Consider the following 27,722-nt stretch of genomic DNA (forward strand, 5'->3'; position numbering starts at 1 on the left):
AGATATCCAGCCTGAGAAACCAAACGGTTTGTGTCAGCCCATGGTCTGCGTGCCAGACTGGAACCCTGGGATTTGTTTATTCGGTCATGACGTCATTCCTTTAATCAACTAACAAATATCGAGTGTCTGCCGGGTACCAGGCTCCACGCTGGACCCTGGGGGCCAACTGTGAAGGGAAGGCCACTACGCTGCCCTCAGGGAGCTCACATTCCAGTGGGGAAGAGAGACAAGTCAGCAAAGACAGTGTCTGCAGACTGTGTTAAGGACTGGGCAGGAACTACCAGGGTGAGGAGAAGGTAATTGGGGTGAGAAACATTAGGAAGGGGGGTCGGGAATGCTGGCTGGGCTAGGGAGGTTTCAGTCACCTGCCTCAGCCTCCCGAGGCTGCAGATATGGGAGGAGATTTTGTCCCTCCCACCTCAGAAAAGGTCTCAGATATTTTGGGGGGCTTTGGACCTGAGATGAGCCCCCCTAAACAGCTCAGACTCCTAGTTCCCTTTTTCATCTGATGCCCTGGATGACTGCTCAGCTTTCAAGGCAGCCCCCAGCCGGGGATAATCTGAAATAAGAGTTTTTATTTATCTAGCTTGATACCCGGTGCAAGGTTAAATCATACAAGAGAAAAAGCAATAAAAGAGAAAGATTAAGCGTAAGGCACCGTCTTAGGCATGCCCTTTTGCAATATGGTAACAAAGATATTAAGCCTGAAGTCGCCCACAACCCCACACGGCTGTTTCCGTGACTCTCTGAGCTTGACTCAGCCGGAGCAGAAAGGAGGAGGGGAGGATGGTGCGGGGGCACAGGAGGGAGACACCCCGGGGTGCCCTGCAGAGAGCGTGAGGAAGCAGATGGAGTTCTACTAGCTCAGCCCATCGGCCACCTCCCGCCCCCACACAGCTCTGATTCATGACTTCCCAGGGGGAACAAAAAACTGTTGACATCTGCACCTACATTTCTGTCAGCGTTTCCTTGTCATCAGTATTCACAGTGTGCCTGCTGTGGGCAAGGCACCCTCGGGAGACAGAAACTGTGGGAGAAGCCTTAGTCACCCCCCCTTCTCATGGCCAGCCCGGCTCAAGTCCAAGTGACCTCGAGTAGGGCATTTCCCCTGGCTGTGCCTCAGTCTCCTCATCTGTAAAATGGGAATATTAGTAGAGTTCATCTAAAAAAATATATGGTCTGGGCCATGGCCTGGTAACTCAGTTGGTTAGAGCATTGTCCCAATACACCAAGGTTTTGGGTTTGATCCCCAGTCAGGGCACATACAAGAAGCCACCAGTGAATGCATAGATAAGTGGAACTCCAAAATTGGTGTTTATCTCTCTCTCTCTCTCTCTCTCTCTCTCCCTCATCAATCATTTTTTTTATTTTAAATAAGTAAATTATGGTCTGGTTGATGACCAGCACGTATAAGATGCCAGTGTTCCTCAGCGCAGGTGGTAATGGAGTCTAAAGCACAAGTGTCTGCAGCCCGTGCCTGTCCCCCGCCTGCAAAGCCTGAGACTTCTGCTCTCTGAAAAATCTCCAGGTGTTTCAGGGGTCTCTGTGGGGAGGGGAGGGAGGCAATTCCCATGTGCTATTTAACCGACCTGGTCTTTTGCCCCTGATCCCTTGTAGGTGTCCCCTATACCAAACCACTGGAGGTGGGTAAGTCACCTGGATCCCTCCACAGCCACTGGAATGACCCAGCATCCCTGGACATTCCATGACTCTGGAGCAGAATGGATCGTAGGCAGAGACAGGGCCTCCTGCTCTCCGCACCAGCTCTAGCCTGTAGTCTTTCTCTCGGTAGGCCCCAGACAGGGCCACAGGGACACCATGCCACCCTCCTACCCCAATCTCTCTTACAGAACCCATGTTTTAAAGCAATTTAAGATAAGAAAGAGAAGGGACCTTTCTTTTAACCAAAATGTCAGCCCCTGAAAGCCCAGCCACCAGTTCACTGGACATGGCCAGTATAGGTCCCAGGAAGAACCCATCTGCACAACTAATTCACATATCGGAAAGGAAAGGCAGCCCCAAGGGAAGACTGGAAAGACCACGAGGAAGGAGTCGCCAGCTACAGGGCAGGTGTGAGCACACATTCAGGGGCCCCTCGCCAGCCCTGCTGCAGCATGAGGCCCACTGGGAAGCTTCAGCTGTCAGACTGAGGGGTAGCAATAACACAGCAATAGGAGCTCATACTTCTTGGGTTTAGGGACTGTCAAAATGCTTCCACTTGCATCAACCCTTGAATCTTTCCAGTAACCGCATGAGCTCGGTACTACCATTGTTATCCCGTTTCCCAAATGAGGAAACTGAATCCCATTTGTGCAGGGTCACACGACTGGAGGGAGGTGAGCAGGTTGGCTCTGGAACCCATACTTGTCCAGTGGCCCTGGCCTCTCCCCTCTCCCTGCCCTGAGCTCCGGATGGTACCGCCAGGGTTTGGGAGCCACCACACCTAGCTCTGGGCTCTGCCATCTTCCCGAGCCCCGCAGCCTCTCCCTCTGCCTCGCTGTCAAGTGCTCTGCCTGAGTCAATTAACTGGCTGTGCCATTCAAATATTTGACCAATATCCTGGAAACAGATTTCAGGGCAGATATTTTGCAGACATTGATTGAAGTGAACAAACATTCTGGCACAGAATAATTTATTGTTCACAGTCTTACTCTGCTGGGCTCTGCTCCATCCCCCCTCCCACCCTCACCCCCAAGGAGTTTCCTTTGTAGGGAATTGGGGTGGAATCAGGCTGCCTCTGTTTTCCAGCTCACTGCTGCTCCTAGCCCTCCTGCTGCCAGTACACAAGGGCCCCACGCTGAAGGACCACAGCAGTGAAACGCTTTTGAATCAGTGAAAGCAGGGGCTGAAGGGTACTTCATAACAACGTCCAGCAGGGCAAGGGTTATTTTAAAGGAGCCAGTGACTGGTTTTTCTTCATAACAACAGTAGGAGGTTGAGACTTAAGGAAGCACTTTGCAAATGAGAACTTGAGTCCTAGGATGCTGTTGGTCCTCTTAGACATCTGCAGGGACAGGAAAGGTGCCCATTCATGACAGTGGATGCTTATCGAAGCCTCGATGGGCCTGCTGCCACACTTGGTGGTCTTGGGGAGACAGCCTCTAGAATGGACATTGAAAATGGAAAACCAGTCCTTCGAGAAGCTTGAGGACTTGGTGGGGAGGTAAGCGTGTGAAAAGTTGCTCATCGATCCACATAACGTTTGCTGAACAGCCAGTGCTTTCAGTAAGTCCGCAGAGGCCAGAGGAGGCCGAGAGTGCTGGGGGCGAGAACTGGGCAGCAGCTTCACCCAGGCACGGATTCCCCGGAGAGATGATTCTAAGTGACTCACAGGTGGGGCATGAAATAACATCACATCACGCAGTGAGATGGTTATTCCCTCCTCAGTGCTCTTTCGGAATTTCTATCTGCCGTTTCTGTCCAGGAAGTCCAGTGGGGCGCTCCCACTTTTAACACCTCTCTACCCCTGGCTCGTCTCCCCATTCAACAAAAATGAGGTGGCCAGAGCCTTCAGATGTAAAGGTGGTACAGCTGAAATCTAACCAGTTTGGTTCGTTTTATCTGTTTCACAATTACTGTTATTTACGGCCAATGAACTGGTTTTCCCTTTGGCTCATTCTCTCTTAAATACATTCTTTTATAATGATGTTTAAAAGAAAAAAATGGAATGCCCTAAGCTGAGCACCAGCTACGAACCGAAAGGTTGCTGGTTTGATTCCTAGTCAGGGCACGTGTCTGGGTTGTGGGCCAGGTCCCCAGTTGGGGGCATGTGAAAGACAACCTATTGGTGTTTCTCTCCCTTTCTTTCTCCTTCCCTTCCCTTCTAAGAAATAAATAAAATCTTTTTTTATAAAAAAGAAAAAATTAAATCAATTTAAAGAAAAATAGTAAATAATAATAATCCAAGTTGCATACAAATATGGCAAAACTTGGGACGATGGCATCCAAATGACGGAAGATTGGGCACAGCAGACACAGGAGAAAGATGACGTGAGCCTTTCCTCATCGGTAGAGTGAGAGGGATGACGGGGCTCGTAGGGGCTCGGAGAGTCGCATCGATACTCAGAAAGTGCTCAGAGCAGGCCAGGCACCAGGCAAGAACTCAGGAAATACCAGCCCTCTATTCAATAGGAGCACATCAATGCAGCCACCCTGGAAATGCAGGAGCTCTGGCACCCACAAGGCGGTATTGCTGATACCGCCATTGGGATGAAGGATGGGTGGGTTAGCAGAGAAGGCGTTTGGGACAGGAGGGTCCCCCCCCAGGAGCGAAGGCCCAGAGGGAGGCCCTCATGAGAGGTCTGAGGGGAAGCGGGTAAACCAACTAGGCCGCAGAAGAGAGAAGGTGGAAGATGATTTGAAGGGTCTTGGGGGTCAGGCTTAGGAGTGTGGATTGTTCTTTCAAGGGCATCTGTGGTTCCAAGAGCGCTTAGGAAGCTTGGAGAAAGGGGCTTTCTGTGAGGCTGTGGGGTTCCCACAGGAATCCGGGGCAGACCCTCCTCAGATCAGGCCTCCTGGGGTACGGAACTGGGACAGCAAGCTCACACACACTCTCCTTTCTCACAGCATCTGTCTTCATCTCTATGACTGCGATTTAAAAAAAGAAATTACAAACTCAGTGGCTTCAAGCCACAGAAATTTATCTTCTTACAGTTCTGGACATCAGAAGTCCAAAATGAGTCTTAAGGGCTAAAATCAAGGTGTGAGCAGGGCTGGCCGCTTCTGCAGGGTGTGAGCAGGCTCCAGGGAAGAAGCCCTTTCCTGTCTTCGCCAGCAGTGGCAGCCGCCAGCACTCAGCGGCTTGTAGCTGCGTCACTCCAGCCTTCTTCTCCCTGGCCACCTTACCCTCTCCCCTCTGTAGTCGGACCCCCTCGGCCTCCCTCTTTAAGGTCCTTGTGATGACATGTAGGGAGCGTATAATCTCCCCATTTCAAGATCACAAGTTTAATGAATCACATCTGCAAAGTTCCTTTTGCCGTCTAAGGTAACATTCGGAGGTTCCAGGGATTGGGACCTGGATGTCTGAGATGGCCATTACTCCATGTACCACAGCATCTTGCCCCTCTCTGAGCATCTGCCCCCTCGTCTCTTTCTATCCCCCTGGCTCCCTCGTGTTCCCCGCGGGTCCGTGAGGGCCATAGAGTCCCTTCTCCATCACAGCTGCCCTTGAAAGGTTCTTCTGTCTCAGCTGTCAGCCATCCCCATATGCTGGCTTTCCAAGCCCACGTTTCCTAGAGGGGGGCAGATTGGCCAGTGTATCGCTGCGGGTAGTGTCCACAAGTTGTCGGCAGCCAGGACACAAGAGGGCGGCGGGGCCTCAAGTCCCGTCCAGTGCATTTTTAAAGACAGACAGGCCAGTGGGACAAATAGAGCTCCTAGAACCGTGTATAAATATGGGAACTGATATATGATAAAGGTGGCACTGCAAATCGATGGGGAAAAATGACCTGTTTAGTAGCTGGCGCTGGGAAAACTAGCTCGCCGTATGGAGAAAAATAAAGCAAGATCCCTGCCATATACCATATCCCAGGGGGGACTCCAGATGGATTAAAGGCCTCCATGTGAAAGGTGAACGATAAAGCTCCTGAAAGGAAATGCGGGGTATATCTTTGTGACCTTGTCGTGGGAAAGGACTTCCTGGCGCCCACAGAGCACCGGCCGTAGATGGAAAACGATCTCCATCAATGGCGACATGTAGACAAAGTTAACGACAGATGACGTGTGGAGATTTTTGCAACAATTAAAACCAGCAAGGGACCAATGCTTCGAGTAATATGAAAAATTCCTATAAGTTAATGTAAAAAGGTTGGAGAGTTCAGTAGAAACATAGGCAAAAGGGATTTACGGAAAGGGAGAGCCAGTGACTGCGGACAGGTGTGGAGGCGCTGACGCCGCCCGGAAATCAGAGAAGCAGCAACTGCGGTGTCCAGCCTCTTCCCACCGCCCCGGGCCAGACCCCTGGCTGCCCGTTTCTGTGTGGTCTACACGCTCAGAGCGGGCTTGCAGGTGCGTGTCTTTGCCGCAGCTTTGGTGGTAGTAAGCACTGTCTTTGAGCACTTACGTGAAATATTATTCCCTGCCACCAAAATGCCATTCTTCTCCCTAGTAGACCCGTATAGTACCAAAAAAAGTGCTCAGTTATTACTCTATTTCTAATTCCGTCAAAGTGTTCTGTGAAAGTTAATTTTCTCTCTTGTCAAATAAGTACTAACACCATGTCCTCTATTTTGCCTCTTGGAGTCTAAAATATCTACCGTGGCCACTTACAAAGAAAAGGTTTGCCTACCCCTACACTAAGGAATACTCTGTATCAGTTAAAAGCCACACACTGTTAGCTGAAATCACATGAAATCACCATTTTTATAGGTCAGAAATGGCTGAATGTCAGCAATTGCATATTATTCAACTTAATAGCATATAGCAGAAGAGATAAATCTTTAAAACCTAGTGTTGAGCGATAGGAGAAAATAGAATGAGAAAGCACAACACCACGTCTGTAAGTAAAACACAATGCACAGCACCTGTGGGCGTTGACAGCGGCACCTGCACATACGGGGACATTTAGCAAAGCAGTCCTGGACTTGGCAGAAGAGAGGGGCTAAGGTGGGGGGCGGGGAGAAAAGGAAAATCCAGTGTAATCACACTCACTGACGTTTATTGGGGGATTGCCACACGCCTGGCCCTGCTCCAAGAAGCCACTCACGTGTGTTAGCTCATGCGCCCCTCACAGCACGCAGTGAGGGGGTTGCTGTCGTTGTTCCCACTTCGCAGATGCAGAAACTGAGCTGAGGGACTAAGTAATTTGCCCAAGGCCACTGAGCCAGCAAATGTCAGAGCGAGGATTTGGACCCAGGTAGCCTGGGCTCCAGTTTTGGTTGTCAAATCTGAAGTCCAGTGAGGTGAGTATAGTTCCGAGAGGCAGAGGTGGACCCAAGAGATCTGAAGAAGCAAGCCCCCCTTTTAGCTGAACCCTACACCCGCTCCACACCCAGGAAGTCCTTGCTGTTTCTTCCTCACCTTGCTTCTCCGGAGTTCAGAGCGCCTACCTCCACCCCTGGCCACCCTCCAGCCACAACGGCCAAAGAGTTAGGAGGTATGGGACCCTGTGCCTACACTGACTCAACCTGGAGTGACGGCATGTGCCACTCACAGGACAAAATGACCTACTAGATGCGCCTTGGGAAATGACTCTTGCATCGGTGTGCTGAGGTAGCAGCTAAGAGCTTTGGAGCAAATAGGTCTGAGTGTAATCCTGGCTTCAAGTTCAACTGCCTGTGAGACCTTGACAGATCACATCTGTACACAGAGGTTAAACCCCTGCCTCAAAGAGGGGCAGTGCTTAGCACAATGCTTAGTGTATAGTAAGTGCTCAGGAAGCTGCTGCTGTTCCCGGGTTCATTGACATCACCCAGGGGACGAGACTGCTTTTCATTGTACCTTCTTGAAGGAGGGCACTCGGGAGCAGCAGGGAGGAGCCTGCATCATCCTGTTTACCTAGTCGGTCTATTTCCCCTGTATCCATCTCTCTACAGTGCCCCCCAAACCTTATCTTCCCACTCACCGCCTCCTTAGGCCCCTCCTGACGACCCAACTTGCATTGTCTGCTTAGCTGACGGGAGCAGGTTGGCCACCCCCATTTTGTTCCGTATGAGGAGGGTCATGCTCACCGACCAGCTCAGCTTCCATTTTCTCTCTGTCCTGCCACCCCTACTCCATGCCCACGATGCTGTCACCTCTGGGCTTTGGCTGCCTGGTTGGCTCAGAAGTTCACAAGCGTCTGCCTCCTTTGCCTCATTCTTTCCCTCCCCCTCATGGCGATCACCCAATCCCCTGGAACCCAATGTCCACAGGTCCCTGAGACGTGAGCTGCTGCACCATGGAGGCCTGCTCGGGCCCCAGCAGTGTCACCCGTAGAACCCAGAAAGAAGCCATCCTTTCCTGAGGGGCTCATGTGGGCCTGAGTAGCTGCCAGAGCCCTTCACCTACGTTATCCACATTCAGGATGATGCAGCAAGGGAGGGACAGCCTCCCCATCTTACCCATGAAAACATGGAAACTGACCAGTCAGCCACCCATATCCCATATCCAAGGCCTTTCTGTCGCATCCCACCACCCCTGCCCAGAGGTGACCAGCTAATGTCCACATTTTAACCGTGAAAGCCATCTCCCACTCCTTATTTTTCGAGGAACCTAAGCCCACACCAGCCACCTTTTCTCCATGGCCCTGTGACTCAGAATAGCTAATTGGGGCTTGGCCGACGTGGATCCTGGCTCTGGCAGCCCTCCGGTGATTAGCCCTGACTTCCTCTGGCTCCAAGAACACTGCCTTCTGCTTGGCACAGTGTGGGCTCAGCAGGCAGAAGGGACTGGCCCGGGGTGAGAGCGGAAGACAGGAAGCCACTATGACCCCACAATTAGCGTATCGGAGGAATCCCACTGGAGGATGTCTTGCAAGGCCTTCTCCAGAAGTGGCATCTTTATGCTTTACAACAAGCCCTGTTGGTGCCCCCATTTCACAGATGAGGAAACATTCACAGAAGCTGTGTGACAGGAAGGGTCACACTGGGCCAGGAAGCGGCAGGTCTGTGTGAGTCTGAAGTCCACATGCCGTCTCCGGGCTACCCTGCCTCCCTGGATTGTGACAGCTGTCATGCACAGACCCTGCCTGTGCTGTTCTCTTTTTATAGATGGGTAAACTGAGGCTGAGAGGGCTCAAGAAACTCAAGGTCATGTGGTTGGTTAAGTGGCAGATGCTGAACTGTCTCCTGGTCCAGTCTTTATTCTGCCCACTGTCCATGAACTTTCCCATGCATATCAGGCCCGCCCCCCCCCCCGCAAGTCTGTGCAGAAGTGTAACTAGGAAAGGTTATGAGATGGGGTGCCCTGGATTGGCACGAGAAACAGATGGGAGGCCTGGTTGTTGGAGGGGTCAAGAATGGTCCGGTTGCAGAAAGTGTTGAAAGGTAGGCAGGTTGCTGTGTTGGGTAGGAGGGAGCCGTGAGCTGGTATCTTACAGTGCCCGCTATTGCAGCCCACCCTGCCCTGTGGCCTGCCTCCCAGCCGGGGCCCACCCCCCTACCACGCTGCACTCCCTCCCTTGTAGGTTGGGGACATTGGGTTGCTGAGGTCAGGTCTTCTTTTGAAGGACAGATAATTATTCCCACAAAGTAATCCCCAGCACACTCTGGCAGATTTATGGAGATCACCTCTGTCCCAGGAACTCTGCCTTATCATCTTTCATTTCCCAGGCAAAGTGAGTGACTTGTTATATCACAGGCCCTGTGCCAACGGGAATTTCATTTCGGGGAGTTCTCCAGGTGGAGGGAGATTGATAATGCAGGCCAGGGAGGGAGGGGGCAGGGCAGGCACCGTCACCTGTGCGACAAAGCCCAACTTCATTTTTCTCCAGTGGGGGCCCAGTTTCATGGAGCTCACCTGTCACAGGCTGCAGGGACCCAGCTATGGTCCAGTTCAAACCCCCTCGGTCATCGATGAGAAAATTGAGTTCCAGAGCAGTGAGGGAGGCACCTGTTCCTCAGCTAGCCCTTTCAGCTACTCTGCCCCAGGTCTCTCCCGTATCATTACTTCTCCCCCCTCCCCATCTGCCCTGAAGCTGCCTCAGATGCAGGAAGCTGTCAAGGTCTGTCACAGGTAGGGGCTCCCCATGGTAGTCCCTGGAGCCTGCCTCCCAAGGGAGCTTTTGTTGTTGAGGGAAGGGAGTGGCAGGGCCCCGGCAACTCACTCACCACCCAGAGGGAGGAGGGAACGTAAGCGGGGAGGGGGCCGCTGGTCCTGGAGACTCGGGTAGTCTCTTCTGGTCTACCACTCTGCCTCTCACCTGCTGGGAAGTTTGGGGGGCTCTACTTGTCCCTCTTTGTAACACAAAGATTTTGAGCTAATTTGATTATTTATGAACGTTTATTGGGCACTCCTCGTGTTCCAGCTTCTGGGGATGAAGCTAGGAACAAAACTATAAAGGGTTTATAGTTTAGTGAGGAAGAGCGACAGTGCTTGCAAGAAAATAAAACGTGAGTGTGTGTGTGTGTGTGTGTGTGTGTTGGCGAATGACTGAGCTGCAGCTCCTTAGCCGGGTGCTTGGAGAAGGCCTCTGTGATGTGGCCACGTCTGAGAAGCGCCTGAGCAGCCATGTGGAGTTGCAGAGAAAAAGAATTCCAGGCAGTGGAAATGGTGTGCAAAGGCCCTGAGGCAAGAATGAGCTGGGTATATTTAAGAAACAGAACATTAGAAAAGGGTTTCATGAGACTAGGGTGTAGTGGAGAGCAGAGGGTTAGGTGTAGGCAGTGAGTTCAGAGAGCTGGACGGGGGCTGACCGCTGGAGATCTTGCAGACCAGAATGAAGAGTTGGGGTTATTCCATTTGCTCTGGGAAGACATTAATAATGGAGCAACTTGATTTGCATCAGGCTTTTAAAAGATCACAGAAAGATCTGGGTGGAGAATGGGCTGGAGAGACGGCAAGAGGAAGCAGGGAGACCAACGGGAAGGCCACGGGGTGAGCAGGTGAGAGAGAACCCAGGTGCTTGTCATGCTAACCATCTCAGGCTCTGTCCGTTTGTCTACCAGTTGCTCAAGGCTCTTCCTCACCACCCCCAGCTTCTCCAGTGATCACCATTCTTTAGAAGGGCTTGGCCATGTTCCCAGCCCCCTGTTGGCCTGGCCCGCTCTCTCTGCCTCAGGTCCCCCCCACTGCGTCTCTCCCACAACTCTCAAGGTCAAGCTGTCTCATGGGCTGGCCTCAGAGCTGCTCTTCACACGCACCCCACCGCATCCATACTCCTGCTCCAACCCACCCCACCCTCAAGAGCAGGGGGGCACCCCAGAAGTGAAGGGAGGGCCTGGTTGCCACCCAAAGTGTAGGGGGCAGTGCGCAGGACTGCCCTCGCCAACTTGGCAACTCTTGTCAACAGGAACCAAACCCGGCGGGGCTGGCTCCTTCCTGAGGCTCACACTCGACCCACGGCAATTAAAGCCATAAGTCATCTTCCAACAGGGAGCTACAAGCTCTGGCTGCCACAGCTGGCATTGCTTGGAGCTCAGCGCTGGGAGGGAGAGGGGCACATCTGGGCAGGGGTGGGAGCTGAAGAGCAAAGACTGCCCTCCATTCTGGTTTCCACTGAGGTCGTGTTTAGATTCTGAGGCTCCGCTTGGTGCCGGCGGTGGTGCCGAGAGCTTCTGCCACAAACAAAGGGCTCATGTCCTCTTTTCTGTGAATACTGGGAGTCTCAGGCTTGCAAATCACCCCCAAAAGTTGCTGTCTGTCTCCAGCAGGATCCTTTGCTCCCCTTCTGGAAGTATCTATTCACAGAACTTGGAGTGGAGGCGCCATAGGGTGCCCGTCCCTTCAGCTATGCTGGGGAGCTTCCCAGAGAAGCTGCCCCCCCGCCCCCCGCCAAGAGAGGAGGGGTCTGTAGCCCAGGCCAGCCCCTGCAGTGGAGAAGGGCCCCAGGCCACACTTGGAAGGACCCTGAACTCTTGAGTCAGAGGCTTTGAAAAGTTTTTGGTTGCTGATCCTCCTCCCAGGCAGAAAAGGCAAGGACGTCTTTCTCCTGCTTCTCGCTTGCTCAGCAAAAGTCCCTGCCCGTGTAAGCCAAGGGGACAGTAATGTCTCGGGACACCCCTCCCTGTCCGTCTGGGCTCACTCATCAACATTCTTAACGCCCACTTGGTTTGGGGCTCCGGGCCAGGGCCTAGGGACATAATGTGACATCTGGGACTAATGTTCTAGCTGGGAGGATGGGGACATCCTGGAGGCCAGGCTGCCAGGATGGAACGGCCACTCATCCTACCCACCCCCACACACGCCCCTGTCCAGGGCCCCTGGGCAGAGAAGCAGGGCCAGGATTGCTGGCAAGTGTGAGATATTTAATATTCAGAAAAGTACAGGAACTGACATAACATCCCCACTGTGTGTTCACCTTCCCAATAACATCTGTTGACATCTTTCCATATTTGCTTCTGATCCTCTCTGTTCTTTTCATTCGTGTTTAATAACTGAAACTACAGGTATTGTTAAAGGCACGTTTTGTTTTCATTTTCGATGATCTCAGATGCTCTGAGGACTGAGCAGAAAGGGCTAAAGCCTCTAACCCTAACACGGCTTTGAAAAGGGGGTCCCGGACTTGAATACAGTCTGTAGGGTTTGAGGTCACATTAAGGAATTGTTTGTTTTGTTTGGTATAATAATGGCATGTCTCAGGCATTTTAGAATTCCTTATAAGAAATGTAGGCAGGCCTCAAGCTGGGGTGGCTTAGTGGGTCATCATCCCACAAATCAAAGGTCACGGGTTCAATCCCCAGTCAGGGCGCATGTGAAAGGCAACCAGTGGATGTTTCTCTTTCACGTCGATGTCTCTCTCCCTCTCCCTCACCTTCCCTTACCCTCTCTCTCAAATCAATGAGCATGTCCTCGAGTGAGGATAAAAAAAGAGAGAGAGAGATGTAGACAGTATTTAAGAATGAACTGGGATTTGCTCTGACAACTCCAGAAAAAAGTTGGGGGGGCGTGAGTTTAAAAGAACAAAACTGGCAAGATGTTGGTGATTGTCGAATGTGGGTAGCGGGGACTCTTGTCTCCACATTTGTGAGTGTGTGACACTTTCCATAGGAAAACTTACTTTCAGTGTGGTCTCCAGAGTTACCGGGGGCCCCACCACTGGTCTGGGGTCCACATCTGACTGGGGCTTGGAGGGGCACCCAGACTTGAAGTCGACCTGTCTGGTGCCGGCTCTGCCTCTAACTTACTACACGATGCTGGTCAAGTTCCTCCTCATCCCTGACCTTCCGTCCTCCAGGGAGAGTAAGTTTGAGCCTGACGGGCCCGAAGCACCCTTTCGTCTTCCGTCGACACATCTGACACATCTAACTTGTGTGCTGAGAGACCCCACCGCAGTGTAACTGTCTGCCATTCTTTCTTTTTTTTTTTTTTAGATTTTATTTATTTGTTTTAGAGAGAGGGGAAGGGAGGGAGAAGTGAGGGAGAGAAACATCAGTGTGCAAGAGAAACATCCGTCAGTTGCCTCTCGCACGCCCCCAGCTGGGGACCTGGGCCGCAACCCAGGCAGGTGCCCTGACCGGGAACTGAACCAGTGACCTTTCGGTTCGCAGGCCAGCACTCAGTCCCCTGAGCCACACCAGGCAGGGCCAGGAAGCAGCCCTTCTTACACCTTCAGTTTTTTGTCTGTGGGTTTCTTGTACCCCCCTTTGAGAGAGCCTTTGCAAAAAGGGTTCTGTGGCACATACATTGAAGAGACACTGACCACCACGTCCTTGTCCCTTGTGCAAGTCACACTGCGCATTCGCTCGTGAAAGGCTCTAATAAGTCCCGCAGTTGCGAGACTCCTCAGTGTCTCCCACATTTGTTTTCAAGTTGGACTTTCGTATCCCCTGTGCCTCCGAGGTCTGGAGACGCCCCCCGGGAAACGCTGACCTGCCTGGTTTCAGTTCGGGTCTCCTGCCCTGTGGGCCAGATTTGTGGTCTTTTCTTACGGACATAATGATTCTCATTTCCAGTGGAACACAAGATTTTTTGTGTTCCACACTGTCCACTAGATTTTGTACTTAACTGAATCCGTCGTTTTTTCCTTCAGTCATTCCCTGATCAGGGACATCTGCTTTGATGTTACGCTCTGAGTCACTGACCAGATGCCAGGAAACCCTCCCACATCAGGACACCAGGCTTGGCACAATCTGGGACTTTCCCGGTGGGGCCTCCAAGAAGCAATTTTCTGGGAGGAGCAGAAGGAACGCAGGCTTTGACATCAAAGGCTGGGGCATCAAATCTCAGCTCATCCGCTTCCCAGCCATGTGACTTAGGACAAATTCTTTTGCCTCGCCTTAGTTTACTGCACAGCAAAGTTACCGCAGGGATTGAGCAGCACAGCATGTGTCGAATGCTGAGTTTCCCTCCTTCTCGAAAAGAATTTATAATGACATATATTTACTGAGCATCTACTATGTGCTGACCTGAAAAGGTGTATTACCCGCTTTTATCTTCACATCAGCTCTGTAAGATGATTATTATTCCTCTCCTTCTACAGCCGAGGAAATGAAAGCCCAGAGAGGGTAGGTAACCGGCCCACAGTCACACAGCGTGTAGGAGTGATGCTGATTTAGCCCTGGTTAGAGCCACGACGACATCTGCCTCTTTGAAAAAGATCAGGTCCAGATGAAGATGTGTTGATTCACGGAACCTCAGGAACCACGCCTGCCTGGCCAGTGTTTCCTGGTCCTAGGCTGTGACCCAGATGGCATGACGTCAGGCCCCGGGCATCCTTGGCTGAGGGCTCATAGACAACCATGGGATCCTATCACTGAAAGAGTCCATGGGGACTTTTGGGATCCCTGAAGCCCCCAGCCCCCAATTCCTCCCCCAGGGTCACCTCTGGGTGTGAGGGGGACCCTGAGCGTGCTGGACTCCAGCACCCCCTCCTCATCTGCTTCAGCCAGGGCAGCGAGCTCTGACTTTGGCTATTTGATCTACTGGGGTTTGGGGCAATATTGTATCTGATCAGAGGACTTTCTACTAAACCAAAGACATTTGAACAAACCCTGCCATAGCAAAGCCCCTCCTTTCTTAAACAGGGAAGGACCCTGAGCCCCAGAGAGGCTGAGTGACTTGCCCAGTTGTCTTCCTGATCCCCAGGCAGATAGACCCCTGTCCTCGCTTCAGGAGCAGGGAACCCTTCAAGGTCGCTGAGCTGGGCCAGCTCTGCTCGCGGCAGCCAGTGTCTATGAAGATAACTGCGCCTGACGCTGGCTCCCTGAACCTCGTCGGACCGCATCTATTTCTGAGCTGTGGGGCCCTGGCAGAGCACAATTTGATTCATAAATTACCCAGCTCAAGGTGTGTGGGATGGGCTCTCCTTCTCAGATTTGAAAGTCATTCACTCTGGAACTTGCAGCACGTGGGGCCAAAAGGGGCAGGCGGCCATGGGACTGTTGGGATCAGCACTCCAGGAGGGAAGGAGGCCGGGGAGACTGGGAGGGCCTGGGGAATCGGGGAGGACTGCCGTGTGCCGATTCTGTGCTCCCTGTCTTGGTGAATCCTTCCAACAACCCTAGGAGGCAACTTCTGTAATTATCACCCCTATTTGGCAGGCGAGGAACTGAGGCTCAGAGAGATGAAGCCACCTGCCTAAAGTCACGTGGCTGCAAGTAGGGAAGCTAGGATCCGAACTTGGAGCCCTCCGATGCCAGTTTCTCCCACACGATCGTGATGATGGCCAAACAGAACTGAAAAAGTACGGGATGCAGGTGCACCTGGGAAATAGGATGGGAAGGGAAGGCTCAGGGGCAACAAGCCTTCTCTCCCCACAACGTCCAGAGTGCAGCTCCAACCCGTGTCTCACACCCCCTGCCCCACTTCGCCGCTGTCTCTCCTAACGTCATCCAGTGCCGGCCACTGCTTGGTTCCCCCTGGTTCGCCACCCTTGGCACAAACCCAACGTGGCTCAGCACCTCACAGTTTGTGAAGCTTTTCACGTCCCTTATCCCGTCGAGCCTTCAAATAGCCCTGTGAGCAGGACAGGTGTCTGCGCCCACAACAAGGAAACTGAGGCTCAGAGAGGCCCACAAGCCCACAGGAGTGAATCCAGTCTCCTAACTTAATGGTGCTTTGTGAGTTCTTCAGCCGTCTTCTTCATGCACGTCCTTTGTCCTTTCCCTGGGGGGGGACCAGTCTTCTCCTTTAGAGGAGTGCTCCCTGGGAGCATTCTCATGCCCCCACCTATTGCTGGTAGAGAGAGGCCCAGTTTGTGGTGGATGGTCACTGGTGCCCCGACTCCTCAAGATGCCCCGTCCCCCAAGGCCTACCTTTGCCACTCCCACTGCTGGGTCAACACAGCAGTGCCCGGGGGAGGGGGGGGCGGTGACAGACAGAGGGTACCCCCACTTTGTGCTTCCTTCTCCTTGGGCATCTGATCACTGTCCCCTTTGTTTTTTAAGTATCTCCCCTCCTCCTTCCCCCTCCCCACGCTCCCTCTAGGACAAGGCCTTTCAGATCATCAAATATCAAACGCTTCTTATTCGAGGACTGAGATGGCTTTGTCGGAGCCTGTAAATCTCCCAGAGTCCTGATGCTCTCTTAAGTGCCAAGCCTCAGGTGAGTTATGTGGGCCAGGCTCAGCAGCGGGCAGAGCAGGAGGTCCGTAGGGACCGTGATGCACCTCGGCTCCCACTCTTGCCCAATGGGGATCCCCCTTTGAGGATGAGCGTGGTGGTTCTGGGCCCACCTGGCCCTGGCCCTGGAGGTAACTAGGGCCCAGGCCAATGAGCAGGTGGGTCCCTGAGGATTCCACAGCCCTCTGCTTTCCTTTCCCTCACCTTGCTCATCTCCTGGCCAGGCTTCAGCCCCAGGGCCTAGGGAGCACCAGCCCCTCACAGGAGAGACCACGGCAGCCAGGAGGGACATTTGAGACCTGTGGAGGACTCAGGCTCTAATTCCACCATGGCCACTAGCCATATGTCCTTGGGTGTGTCATTTTCCTGGCTGAGCCGGTTTCCTCCTCTGATGACTGGGGTGCCGTGCTGGCCTCACGGGGCACTTTGAGAAGTCAGTGAGCGCGTGAGTGTGGGAAAGCCTGCGAAGTGCTGTCCCAGCGGGCAGAAGCGCGCGTCTGCCCCGCGGCTGGCGGCAGCCTGGCATGGGGGCTAAGCTACAGGCTGTGGGGTCGGTCGGCGTGGCCTTGAGTCCTGCTTCTGCTGTGAACCAGCAGTGCGGCCTCAGGAAAATCACCTAATTTCTCTGTGCCTGTTTTCTCACCCGTACTATGAGGATAACAATAATAATGGGCGCCTGTGGCGTTACCGTGAAGAGTAACTGACTAAGCATGTGAAGCGCTTAGAGCCTGGCCTGACACACAGTGGGCCCACAGCCAATGGCCCTTGTAATTGCCCCTTCCCCACTACTGTCACCCAGTCCATCCCCTCGTCACCAACAGGCCTTCCTGCCTGCGGGGACTCCCCATTGCTGTTGGACAAAACTCCCACCTGCTCACCTGCCATCCGAGGCTCCCACATCCTAGCTCCTGGCACTACTTCATGGGAGCTCTGCCCCTCCTAATGGCCCTGCCCCTGTGAAGCCAACGGCCCCGCTCCATCCTTTTGTTCTTACTGGTCCCCCTGACGGGACTGCCCTCTCCCTCTCCATACTTACCCACACCCTGCCCTCCAAGGCGCTGCTGAAGGAGCCCATCCTGCACCAGCCTCCCCATCCCATCGTCAGCTGCCCTCAGCTGGGCTGGGCACCTGCTTAGCACGGGTTGTCTCCCCTCATCTAGAGGATGCCACTTGGGAGCAGAGACCTCCTCTAATGAAGCTGAGCCTCTCCAGTGCCTTGCAAATTCAAGCAAATTCCTCCCTTTATCCTGGCTGACGTAGCAGTCACCAGGGCAGGAAAGGTCCCTGTCCTCAGGGAGATGAAGCTCAGCAAATGGTCGTTAGCGAGGTGGCGATCCCAGTGCAGGAAGAATAACTCATTAGAGTGGATTCATTTCCCAATCAGGCTGCATCCAGCGCCACCTTAGAAAACAGAGACGCGAGGCACATATCATCAAGCCTTGGGGATTTTTTTTGTGGTAAAATACAGACAACGTGAAATGTACTCTTTCAGGGGTACAGTTCAGTGGCATTAGGCACGTCACAATGGTGTGCGACCGCCACCACCATCTAGTCCTAGAACTTTGGGGATTATTCGTTAAAGGAACTTCTACTAGTTGTTTTTTTTTTTTTTTTGACAGAAGTAATCAAGTCGAAAGGGAAAGTTGAAATGACTCTAGCACAATGTTTCTCAAGCAGGGGCAATTTTGTTTCCCCCCCGGGGAACACTGGGCAACGCCTGCAGATTTTTCGGTTGTCACAGCTGGGTAGAGGGGTGTTCTGGTGTCCAGCGGCTCGAGGTCAGGGGCGCTGCTGAGCACCCCCCAGCGCGCAGAGCGGTCGGCCGCAACAGAGGCGGTCTTTAACATGTCGTTAACATTTCATTCCTGGGTCTGTGCTTCTGCAGCGGTGGGCCAAAGTGGGTTCTCAGCTGTTCGTATGGAAATGACACGACAATTGATAAGCGATAATAGCAAGTAAACTCTGTGTTTCACGTACTCACAACTGTAGACCTACTTTGGCCCACCCCTGCATTTTTAAAGAGCAAAACATGTGTCTTACAGAACAATGATGTTTTGTGACTCCTTGGAAAAAAATGTCCTAAGCATCTGTCTTTTCAAGTCACAAACATCTGCCCCGGCCGGTAGCTCAGTTGGTCATGTCAGGTCACGACTGTCTCTTCCGCAACGTTGTTTCTCGTGACTGAACCAAATTCGGGCTATGACGTACTTAACTAACCCGGCGCTGTCGGACATTCAGCCTGTTCCCAACTTTCCCCATTAAACAGCACCGAGGGGAGCATCCCGGTAGTTACCGTCGTGAGCACACCCACGATGGTTCCCTTTGGAGAAGTTCCCCCGGGGGGCACAGTAAAGGATTTTCAGGAACTGGGGGGACTCTGCTCCGAGCTATCGCCCCTGGCGGTGCCTTGCTGATCCCCGGCACGGTGTCCTCAGAGGACGCCCGTCTGAGGCTCCCCATTTGCAGGGGGCCGGGCACTGCCGTGTGTGAAAGAGAGGGCCATGGCTGGACCCTTAGCAGCCCCGACATAATAGGCTTTACTACCCTTGGCTACTCGGGTTAATGTTTCATAAATTGGAGCCAGTTATTAGCAAATTAATCAGAGTCCAGTTTGTGGTCTTATTAGGAGCGGTAATCACTTGTTGGTTTAAGTGAGCTTGATGGGAAGCGTTGGCCTGTGAAACGCCTGCGAGACAAGCAGACTGCAACTCACAGCTACTTGGGGGACTCGGAAGGTGATCTTTCCCTGACTGGACGGTAATAACTGTAATTAGCTGAGCCGGGCTCAGCTCAAACATGCCGCCACGGTTTGTTCGGAAGGGGCCGGTAGCCCCAGCTGGAACCGCTAACTGGCCGATCCCTCCTCAGGGCCCTGGTGCGGTGCGACATGGAAAGTCGCCCCAGTAGCGTTCTGCCCCACAGCCCTTTACGCCTGCCTCAGAGTGGCCCCCAGACATCCCTGCTTCGGCCGCTCCGTCATTCAAACACCGCTGAGCACCTACTTGGAACCAGTCCCCCGCGCCCCTGGGGCTTGCATTCCAGTGGGGCTCCGGGAGACAACAACAAGCAAACACACACAGATGAGGAGAGAGGTTCAGACACTAGAAGTGCTCTGAAAGAAAGAAAACAGAATGTGGAGAGGAGAGTGATGGAGTGACAGTGGACCGCCGGCTGGTTAGGGAGGGCTTCCTGTGGAGATGACATTTGAGCTGAGACCTGAGTGCAGATGAGGCACCCAGCAAAGATCACCAGGGAGAAGGCTCCAGGTGGCTTCAGGAAAAGCTTTGGGGAGGGGGTGGGCCCAATCCGCCCACCTCGAGGGTCCAGTGCCGGGGAGGGGAGACACAAGCCCACAGCCGGCGCCCGCCGCATGCACGGAAAGCCGAGGTAACAAGGTAACCCACACCACTGGTTGCCATATGTCGATTACAAAGCCATTGAATGCAGCCCAGCCCCCGTGCCACCCAGGACGCTGGCCCCTTTTATGAGCAGGCAGCTAACTAGCTATTTTTAATTCATAAGGTATCTTCCAAAGCCTCTCTCTCAGACTGACTCCCAATTTTCATGATACAATGATACCATTCTATACCGGACACAATTACATGGTTCCACTGGACACTTATGGGTGGCTTAGGCTATACACACACAGCTGTTTAATGGGCTCCCCCTGGCAGTGGGGAAAGGGAAATCCGGGACCTCTGGCAGGACTTGAACTTCAGCGTGGCGAGAGCTGAGTTGAAGCCCCTGCTCCACCCCTCACTGCCTGGCTGAGCTAGTGCCGGTCATTCTCTGTGCCTTGGTTTCCTCATCTGGAAAGAGGTGATAATAGGACCTATCTCACGGGAGTTTTGTGAAAATTGGAAAAGATACCCATGCAAGATACTTCGCCAGGCACTACACATGTTGGCTATTTTGAGAGAGCTCCTCGTGACTCATTCTGGACAAGAGAGGCCACAGGTGGGACTGACCCGGTCTGATTCTATGACTCAGAAAGCAGGCGTAGCAGGGGAAGAAGGAACGGGGACCGAAGCGTGCACCGACTCTGCCAGGCACCACGATAGGTGCGCTACACACGTGATCCCGCCCCACCCTCACCACAGCCCGGTGAGGTGGGAGCGTCACCCACACTTCACAGATGAGGGATGTGGCTCAAGGGAATCGGAGTGTGGGGGGCTCTCACAGCGCGCAAGTGACAGAGCTGTCACTGGCCCTTCTCAACACGTGAGTTTGTGCACAGGCGGAGGGCTTCACCCGGGTAAACTCCAGGCAGAGACCATGGCTGAGAGAGAGACCACCGGAGGAAGGGGGTGTGAATCCCAGCTCTGCTCACTTCCCCGGGGACAGTCCCTGACTCTGGGCCTGGGGAGGGCCAGGGGAGGGGTCCAAGTCCCACAGGTCATCTCATCCAGCCTCCGGCCTCCATTCAGGGCCTTGCATTTGAGTGGATGAAGGCCAACCACATGATGAGCTCTTTATAAGCACTGCTTTCTTCCCCCACGGCCCCCGCACAAGGCCAGGCGCAAAGGGTGTCCCCACCTACTGTGTGCCCGCTGACCCTTCCTAACTGCTGTGGAGAGGGAGCGAAACTTCAGGCCATCCAACAGATACGTCCTGAGCATTGTTGTGAGTGCCACAGGGGAGAGAAGCTTGAGACCCCAGCCAGCTCTTCTCCTCAAGGCCATACTGGCTCTCTGGGCACGAGAACCAGGGGAGCCCCACAGCACAGGGCAGTTCTGAGGGTGCCAGGCCAGGGCCGGGCTGGAAGGCATGAGAGATGACACAGCTTCTAGGACTGGCAGCTTCCTGAGGCCGGAGACATTGGAGGTAGATCTTAAGAACAGGAAGGACTGAGGTGGGAGCCCTTGGTTTTTCTTTAACTGTGAGAGCAGAGAGAGCAGTCACTGTTAGCCCAGCGGAGCAGACAAAGCAATTGAAAGTCATCAGCCCGTGTTCCCACACGCACCATCGGCCACTCACTAAACTGCTTTTTGCCGAGACCCAGCTCCACCGTGGGTCGAGATGCTGCCGGCGCGATAACAAGGGGACAAGATGTAGGACTGATGAGATTTGGCAGGGGCCAGGAGAAGCGGGGCACAGGGAAGGGGAGAGCCTGCTGCCTGGAGGGAATGAGGAGGTGGGAAGGCGAGTCCTTCACGGTTCAAAGAGAGAGCTGCCTCCCTGCTCCCCAAGTCTGACCGTCCACCCACCTTCACCCCCCTCCAGTTCCCTCTCCCGCTTTCTCCCCACCCCAGCCGCTGTGGCCGTCTGTCTCTCTGTGTGACACAGAAGCCCTTTGCCTGATAGCTGTGCCCTCTAGCTGTCACGCCCCCTCTCCTTGTTTTTTACACCAAACTCCAGGCAGTGGGACCTGCGCCCTCTGTCCCCAATTCTGTTCCCCACTGGTCCTCATATCCCAAGTCTGACCTAACCACTATATTTTAACAAATCGGGGAAAAAAGGCTGTGACTCCCCCTCGGTGGCCTTTCATGGTCCCGCACACTTGATTCACATCCTCTTTCTTGCAAATCTGAAGAGGGCTTGATGCCTACAGCTTGTAGAGGAAGTGGCTGCCCCCAAGAGAACCAGCAGAGCTGGCAATGACCTGCTTCTCTGCTTGTGTGAATTCCTGAAGTCACAGTCCCCAGAAGCCCTGGGCGCTTAAGGTGCTGCCCGTTCCACCTCAGAGCCCCTCCCTACCAGGTATATCCACACACACCTAGGACAGCACCTGTCGATCCAAGGGAGGCAGCTGTCCTGCTCAGCAGTGGGGACTGAACAGGTGAAAGGCGTCCCCAACCCACCCCCCCACCCCTGTTCCCGTGGGACTTGGACAAAGTATGTCAGGAGACCAGAGGGCCGACATGGTGGTATCAGCTTCTAGGAAAGCAGAGAAACTTGTGTACGTGGCTGCCAAGCTCACAGCCCCCCCAGGGAAGAGACAATAGTAAGAGGGAAGAATAAGGAAAGGGAGCGAGGAAGTGGTGACCACCCTGAGGAGTGAGTGATGCAGGAAGCAGAGGCCAGGGCCCTGGGTGCGATGCCCTATGGGCCTGAAGGTTTGTACTCGGCCTTGACCCCAGGGCTGCCAACTTGTACTCGTGGGTCCTTGGTTGTGAGTCTGCCCTGGCAAGAAGATGAGGTTGACTCCGTGTTCCCACTGGGCAGACAGCTCTAGGCACAGGCTTCTCAGCTGGGGGTGGAGGAGGTGGGCCACAGTGTTGGGAGCTTCAACACTGTGTGCCAGGCACTGTATTAACTCCTTTAATCCTCACAGCAACATAGTAACTATTAGTAACTATAGTTAGCTCCGTTTTACAGACCAGGTGTGTTAGGCTACTTGACCAAGGTTGCCCAGCTAGTAAGGAGCAGAGTCGTGATCGGAACCCAATCCGTCTGCCCCCAGAGGACATAATCTTAACCACCTCCATGCTCCACTCTGTGTTGCTTCTTTTCAGGGGCTATATGTAGCTCAGCAAGTAATACTTACACGTTCAATAATGTGATTAAGGCATCAACCCTGCCTGCTTTTCTCTACTGATTCCCCAGCACCTTGCACACAGTAGGTGCTCAGGATGCACATAAATGAAAGAGTGAGCTAATCCATCAATCTTTAAATGAGACCTGCCCTTGGCCCTCCCTGTGTGCAGAGCAGGGCTGTCTTCCTGCCCCAGGCCCAGGCAGCATCCCCGTGAGTGCTGATGTTGCCATGGGGACCATCAGACCCTGTGCCTCACCCAGGTGGCCTTGTCAGCTCCCTGGGTGTGACCCTTTCTGGCTGTTGGTCCTGGGAGTCAGTGGTTCATACTTGGCAGGAGGTTGAGGGGTGAGCCCCACACACAGATGTGCGAAAAGGAAGCGTGTGTGTGTTGGGGGGTCCTCAAGTCTGACTGTGCACCAGTTGGGGTGTTTGCCTGCACGTTCGTTGGAGAAGGTGCATAGGTTGGAAGAGGAGGTGTTTTATGTCCTGGGGACAGAATCTGTGTTTGGGATGGGCAGTGTGGCCATCAGTGGGGTGACAGTGCTGGGTGGGGCATCCCAACTGAGTGCGCCAGGGTAGACACCATACTTTCCCAAATGAAAAGCAAGCCCACTGAGCAGTAAGGGCCTTCTGGTTTGTGAATGATTTATAGGGGAAATCTTGCAGAGATAAAAATTGAATCACATTCAGTTAAACATCCGATAGGCTCCTTTGTTGGGAAGAATGAATTTATATGAAAATCTGGAGTGATGGGGTGGATGCTGGCGGCGGGAGGACTGTCCGTGCCGGTGAGTGTGGTGGGCAGAGGCTGGGCAGCAGCAGGTTCTGACATCTTGTCCTTAAAAATCTTTTTTAGGAGAGATCGGGCACGTTCAGGGTGGTATGGCCGTAGACTAAAAATCTTTTTTTAAAAAAAATCCCTCTCGAGCTGAAGAAAGGGAAGAACAGGGAGATGCAGCGGCTTCCCTGGGCGATCCAGGTGTCCGCCTGTGTGTGTTGAAGGCCCGGCATTAGTTCTCTCCTATGGGATCAGCACCTCTCCACCCCCTTTCCCAGTCCTGCCTGTCCTCCAAGGCCCAACGCAATTCAAACAGCACTTGCTGAATACTTACTTTGTGCCATGAGCTGTTCCAAGCCCCATTTTATAGATAAGAAAACCAAGACACAGAAAGGTTAGGTAAGTTGCCCAAGGTCACACAGCTAAACAGTGGTATAGGGGATCAATGCCACTTCGTCCGTGAAGCTTTCCTTCTTTGAGCCTTCCCATGTGTGAACAGCCACACTGCTGTGGACTCAGAAACGCTCCCTCACCAGTCTGCACATGCTGTGGAGACAGAATCCCTGGCCCTCCACAATGCCAAGCTCCGGGCCTGGCCACAGGCGGCCCGCCCAGGGGATTGCTGACTATGTGGGAAAATGGCAGCAGGGAGTGAGTGCGTGGATGACCCAACACACTGGTTAATGAGGAAGAGAGGAGGGTGGAATTGGGATTTTCCCAGGTAAAACCAGTGAGCTCCCAGCCTGGTAGGGGAGCTTCAAGGGCAAGGACAGGGGCCCAGGTGGGCTGGGAGCAGCCATCCTTCAGGAACGTGCTCACTACTGGGCATCCCACACTGTCCAGGGACCTTGAGGGATCATTGTAAAAGACCCCCACCTTCGGGGGGCTTTTGTTCTGGGCGGGGAGATCATGGAAGAATGAACACGACAGTGGCTACTGCCTGTGGGCGCGGAGGGGCCAGCAGGAGAGGTGGGCTGCCTCCCAGGAGCAGGGGCTGGCACTGGGGGAGAGGAGGGGAGGGGAGGCCAAGAGAGGAAGGTGGCCAATGAAAGACAAGGGGTCAGAATTTAGGGAACCTGAGGAAGCCGCTGTGGAGGCACGGGGTGCCTGTAGGCAACATCATAAATGAAGTTGGTGGGGGAGAGAGGGTGGGATGCAGAGGCCTCCATTTGAGCAATGTCATTTGTGTGTGATTTTTGCTTGTACTTTACACACATATTTTAAATTGTAATAAGTACTTAAATACTTATTCTTGAAATTGAATTGTTTTAACACATTTATCGAAAAAGGGAACTGCATCATTGTCATAAATAGGAAAGTAGAATAGAATAGAACAGAACAGAATAGAACCATAAAGACACGCACAAAGGAAACGAAACAAGGTCACCGCCTTAGCCCATTGGGTCCACTACACAAAACAATGCAGGAGGGGTGGCTTGTAGGCAACAGAGACTCATTCCTCACAGCCCTAGGGCTGGGGGAGCTGGGATCAGAGCACCAGCTGGAGCTCCAGGGGCTCTTTTGGAAGAGACTAATCCCATTCAGGCAGGCTTCACCCTCTGACTGCATCACCTCCCAAAGACCCCACCTACTAATACCTTTGCTTTGGAGGTTAGGGTTTCACCCTCTGAGTTCTGGGGGGACGTAAACTTTCAGACCATCCAAATTACCAGGTCCTCCTGGGTACTGCCCCGTCCTGAGGCTCTGAGCTGAAGCCCCTCCTCTCTCTGTTAGACAGGAAAGCAAGCGAGGGTTAGAGAGGTATTGCCGAAGTGTCAGCACCAAACCAAGCAAGACTTTCTCCCGGTCGCAGGGAGTCAATGGGCGTACTGTTCTCATCTGTGATTCCATGCTGTCTCCTCCCTGGGCCGTGTACTCTCGTGTACTCCCGTGTGTTCCTGTGTACTCCAGAGCTCTTTCCCTTCCTCCTTGAGCCAGCCTCCATGTTAAGTTACTAACTCACCCTTAACCGCCAGAGAGGAGCCGTGGTCTCAGCCCCCAGTCCACGTGCCCTGGGCCCCAGTCACACCCAAAATGCTTCTCTCCCTTGCAGGGAACACCAACAGCATCTTTGCTCTGGACTACATCAGCGGAGCGCTGACCTTGAATGGTCTGCTGGACCGGGAGAACCCCCTGTACAGCCACGGCTTCATCCTGACTGTGAAGGTGAGAGCCAAGCCACCTCCATCCAGGTGGAGGGGATGCCCACGTGTGGTGCCAGCCTCCAGCAGTGGCCGAGGTGGAGGTTCACAGGAGGCACATTGCTTCTGCTCTCTCACCCGGTGCTGATTCCTGGGGCTCTTGCCAACACGTATCAGGAGTAGGCCAGGTCAGGGGCCTTGCTGGGCACATAGTAGGTGCTCATTACTGCTTCATAATTTCAAGGTCTCTGCTGTAGCCAACTCAGATTCTTAAGTTTACCCCATTTCTGGTTGTTTATTTCTAATTCTCACAGCTTCCCTGGGATCAGAGCACCAGCTGGAGCTCCGCGGGCTCTTTTGGAAGAGACTAATGCTGTTTCTTTTAGGAAACAGCAGTGCAGTGGGGAAGGGTGGCCCCTGCAGTGGTCCCCACCCTGGAAGTTATGGTAGAGCCACAGCCCCACCCCACCCCCGCCTCCTGTATCCACCTGCCACTCATGGCCAGTTTTAATTAAAGTCAATGACTTGCTGAGCCATTCCCTGGGAAACCCATTTAGGGCATAGATTCTGCATGGGCTACAGGGGTCCTCCCCAGCCCCAGCCATCAATTGAGGGGCGGGGGTGGGGCAAAGCCTGAGAAGAGGCGCTCTGGGAAGGAGGCCCTTCCATTGGTATGGAGATGATGTCACAGCCTGACCTGCTTCTCTTAACTGTCCTCCTGACCTTGAGAAGGCCTGAGGCAGCAATGGGTTAAGTAGCCCCCTCTCACCCACTGCCTCCTTCCTCTCCACCTGATGTGCACGCGTGGGCCAGTGAGGAAAGGGCATGCCACCACCGCCTCTCCACCACCAGCACCAAGCTTGTGGGCCCCTCCCAGCCTTCCTTCCTATGGAACGGCAGCTGCAATGGGAGAGAGCTGCTGCCTAGTCCCATCGCAGCCACCAGCTCCCTGGGGGACCCTGAGCTCAGTTGTCCATTTTTATATAAGTGTTAGGGTAAGTTCCCAAACTCAGCTGTGAATCTAAATCCCCTGGGGAGCTGGCGAAAAATACCTAGCGCTGAGCCTCTTGCCCAGAAAGGCGGGTTCACAGGTCGGGGTGGGAACTGGGAATAGGTGATTTTGAACCCGAGGGCTGCAACCAGGAGACTGGGCACCCAGGTACCTGAGTCCATCTACTCCTGAGTCTGATCCAGACCTCCACAGTGCCTAGCACAGCGTTCATTCAGGTCATGGCAGATACTGAATTACGCCTTGATTACCTGCTAACACAAAAATGTGACCTCAGTTTCATCATCTGCCAAATTGCATAAAGACTCTTACTTTGCGCCTTGATGAGCTCCCAAATCTGTCTTGTCCTCCCTATCCCACCTCAGCCTCTTGGTTCTAGAATCCTACTGCCAAAGTTTGATACCTGCTCTGGCTGTGCGTCTTTATACAAGTTACTTAACCTCTCTGAGCCTCAGTTTTCTCATTGGTAAATGGGGATCAGTAAAATGGGAATGCTATGATAGACCCTCCCTCCTGGGGCTGTGGCAAGGATGAGGTGAGGGCCAGCAGCGCCACAGAGCACCGTGTCTGGCATTGAGCAAGCCCTGGTAAATGACCGTTGTTGTTGTGATCATGGCTGCCTTCGACCTGAAGTGTCCGTCCTCTACCTGCAGGGCACGGAGCTGAATGATGACCGCACCCCTTCCGACGCCACAGTCACCACGACCTTCAACATCCTGGTTATTGACATCAATGACAATGCCCCAGAGTTCAACAGCTCTGAGTACAGCGTGGCCATCACGGAGCTGGCACAGGTCGGCTTCGCCCTCCCCCTCTTCATCCAGGTGGTGGACAAGGACGAGGTAAGCCCCTGGGACATATGGCCCATCTAGACCCTCCACCCTGCCTGGGCTGTGCAGCCCTGGGAGAATCCCCAGTTATCTCTGCGCTTGCATCTATAAAACAGAAACAAACCCCCCTCCCCTGCTGTGCTCTGAGGATAAATAAGGCTGCAAAAACTGTAGTCTCTAACTTCTGAATTACCTCCCACAACCTGCAGAAAACACTTGAGTACATACCTCCAATATGTAGTCATTTATTCAGAAGCTATATACATGGTCATTCTACTAATCTAGTATAAGTGCACTAGAAAACGTACACCCAAAAAACAGAAATTTTAAAAGATAGAGGCTCTTGTATA

General features: G+C 53.4%; 1 protein-coding gene across 1 annotated transcript in view; it reads left to right on the plus strand.

The window, feature by feature from the left end:
- Nucleotides 1-27,722, plus strand: part of LOC128779165 (cadherin-23) — a 327,551-nt gene that overhangs the window by 189,525 nt on the left and 110,304 nt on the right. The window contains exons 10-11 of the mRNA XM_053923246.1: nt 25,446-25,558; nt 27,196-27,384. Of these exons, the coding sequence (XP_053779221.1) occupies nt 25,446-25,558; nt 27,196-27,384 (302 nt within the window). The remainder of the gene's footprint in view (nt 1-25,445; nt 25,559-27,195; nt 27,385-27,722) is intronic.

This window comes from Desmodus rotundus, chromosome 4 (assembly GCF_022682495.2).
Source record: "Desmodus rotundus isolate HL8 chromosome 4, HLdesRot8A.1, whole genome shotgun sequence".
Taxonomy (NCBI): domain Eukaryota; kingdom Metazoa; phylum Chordata; class Mammalia; order Chiroptera; family Phyllostomidae; genus Desmodus; species Desmodus rotundus.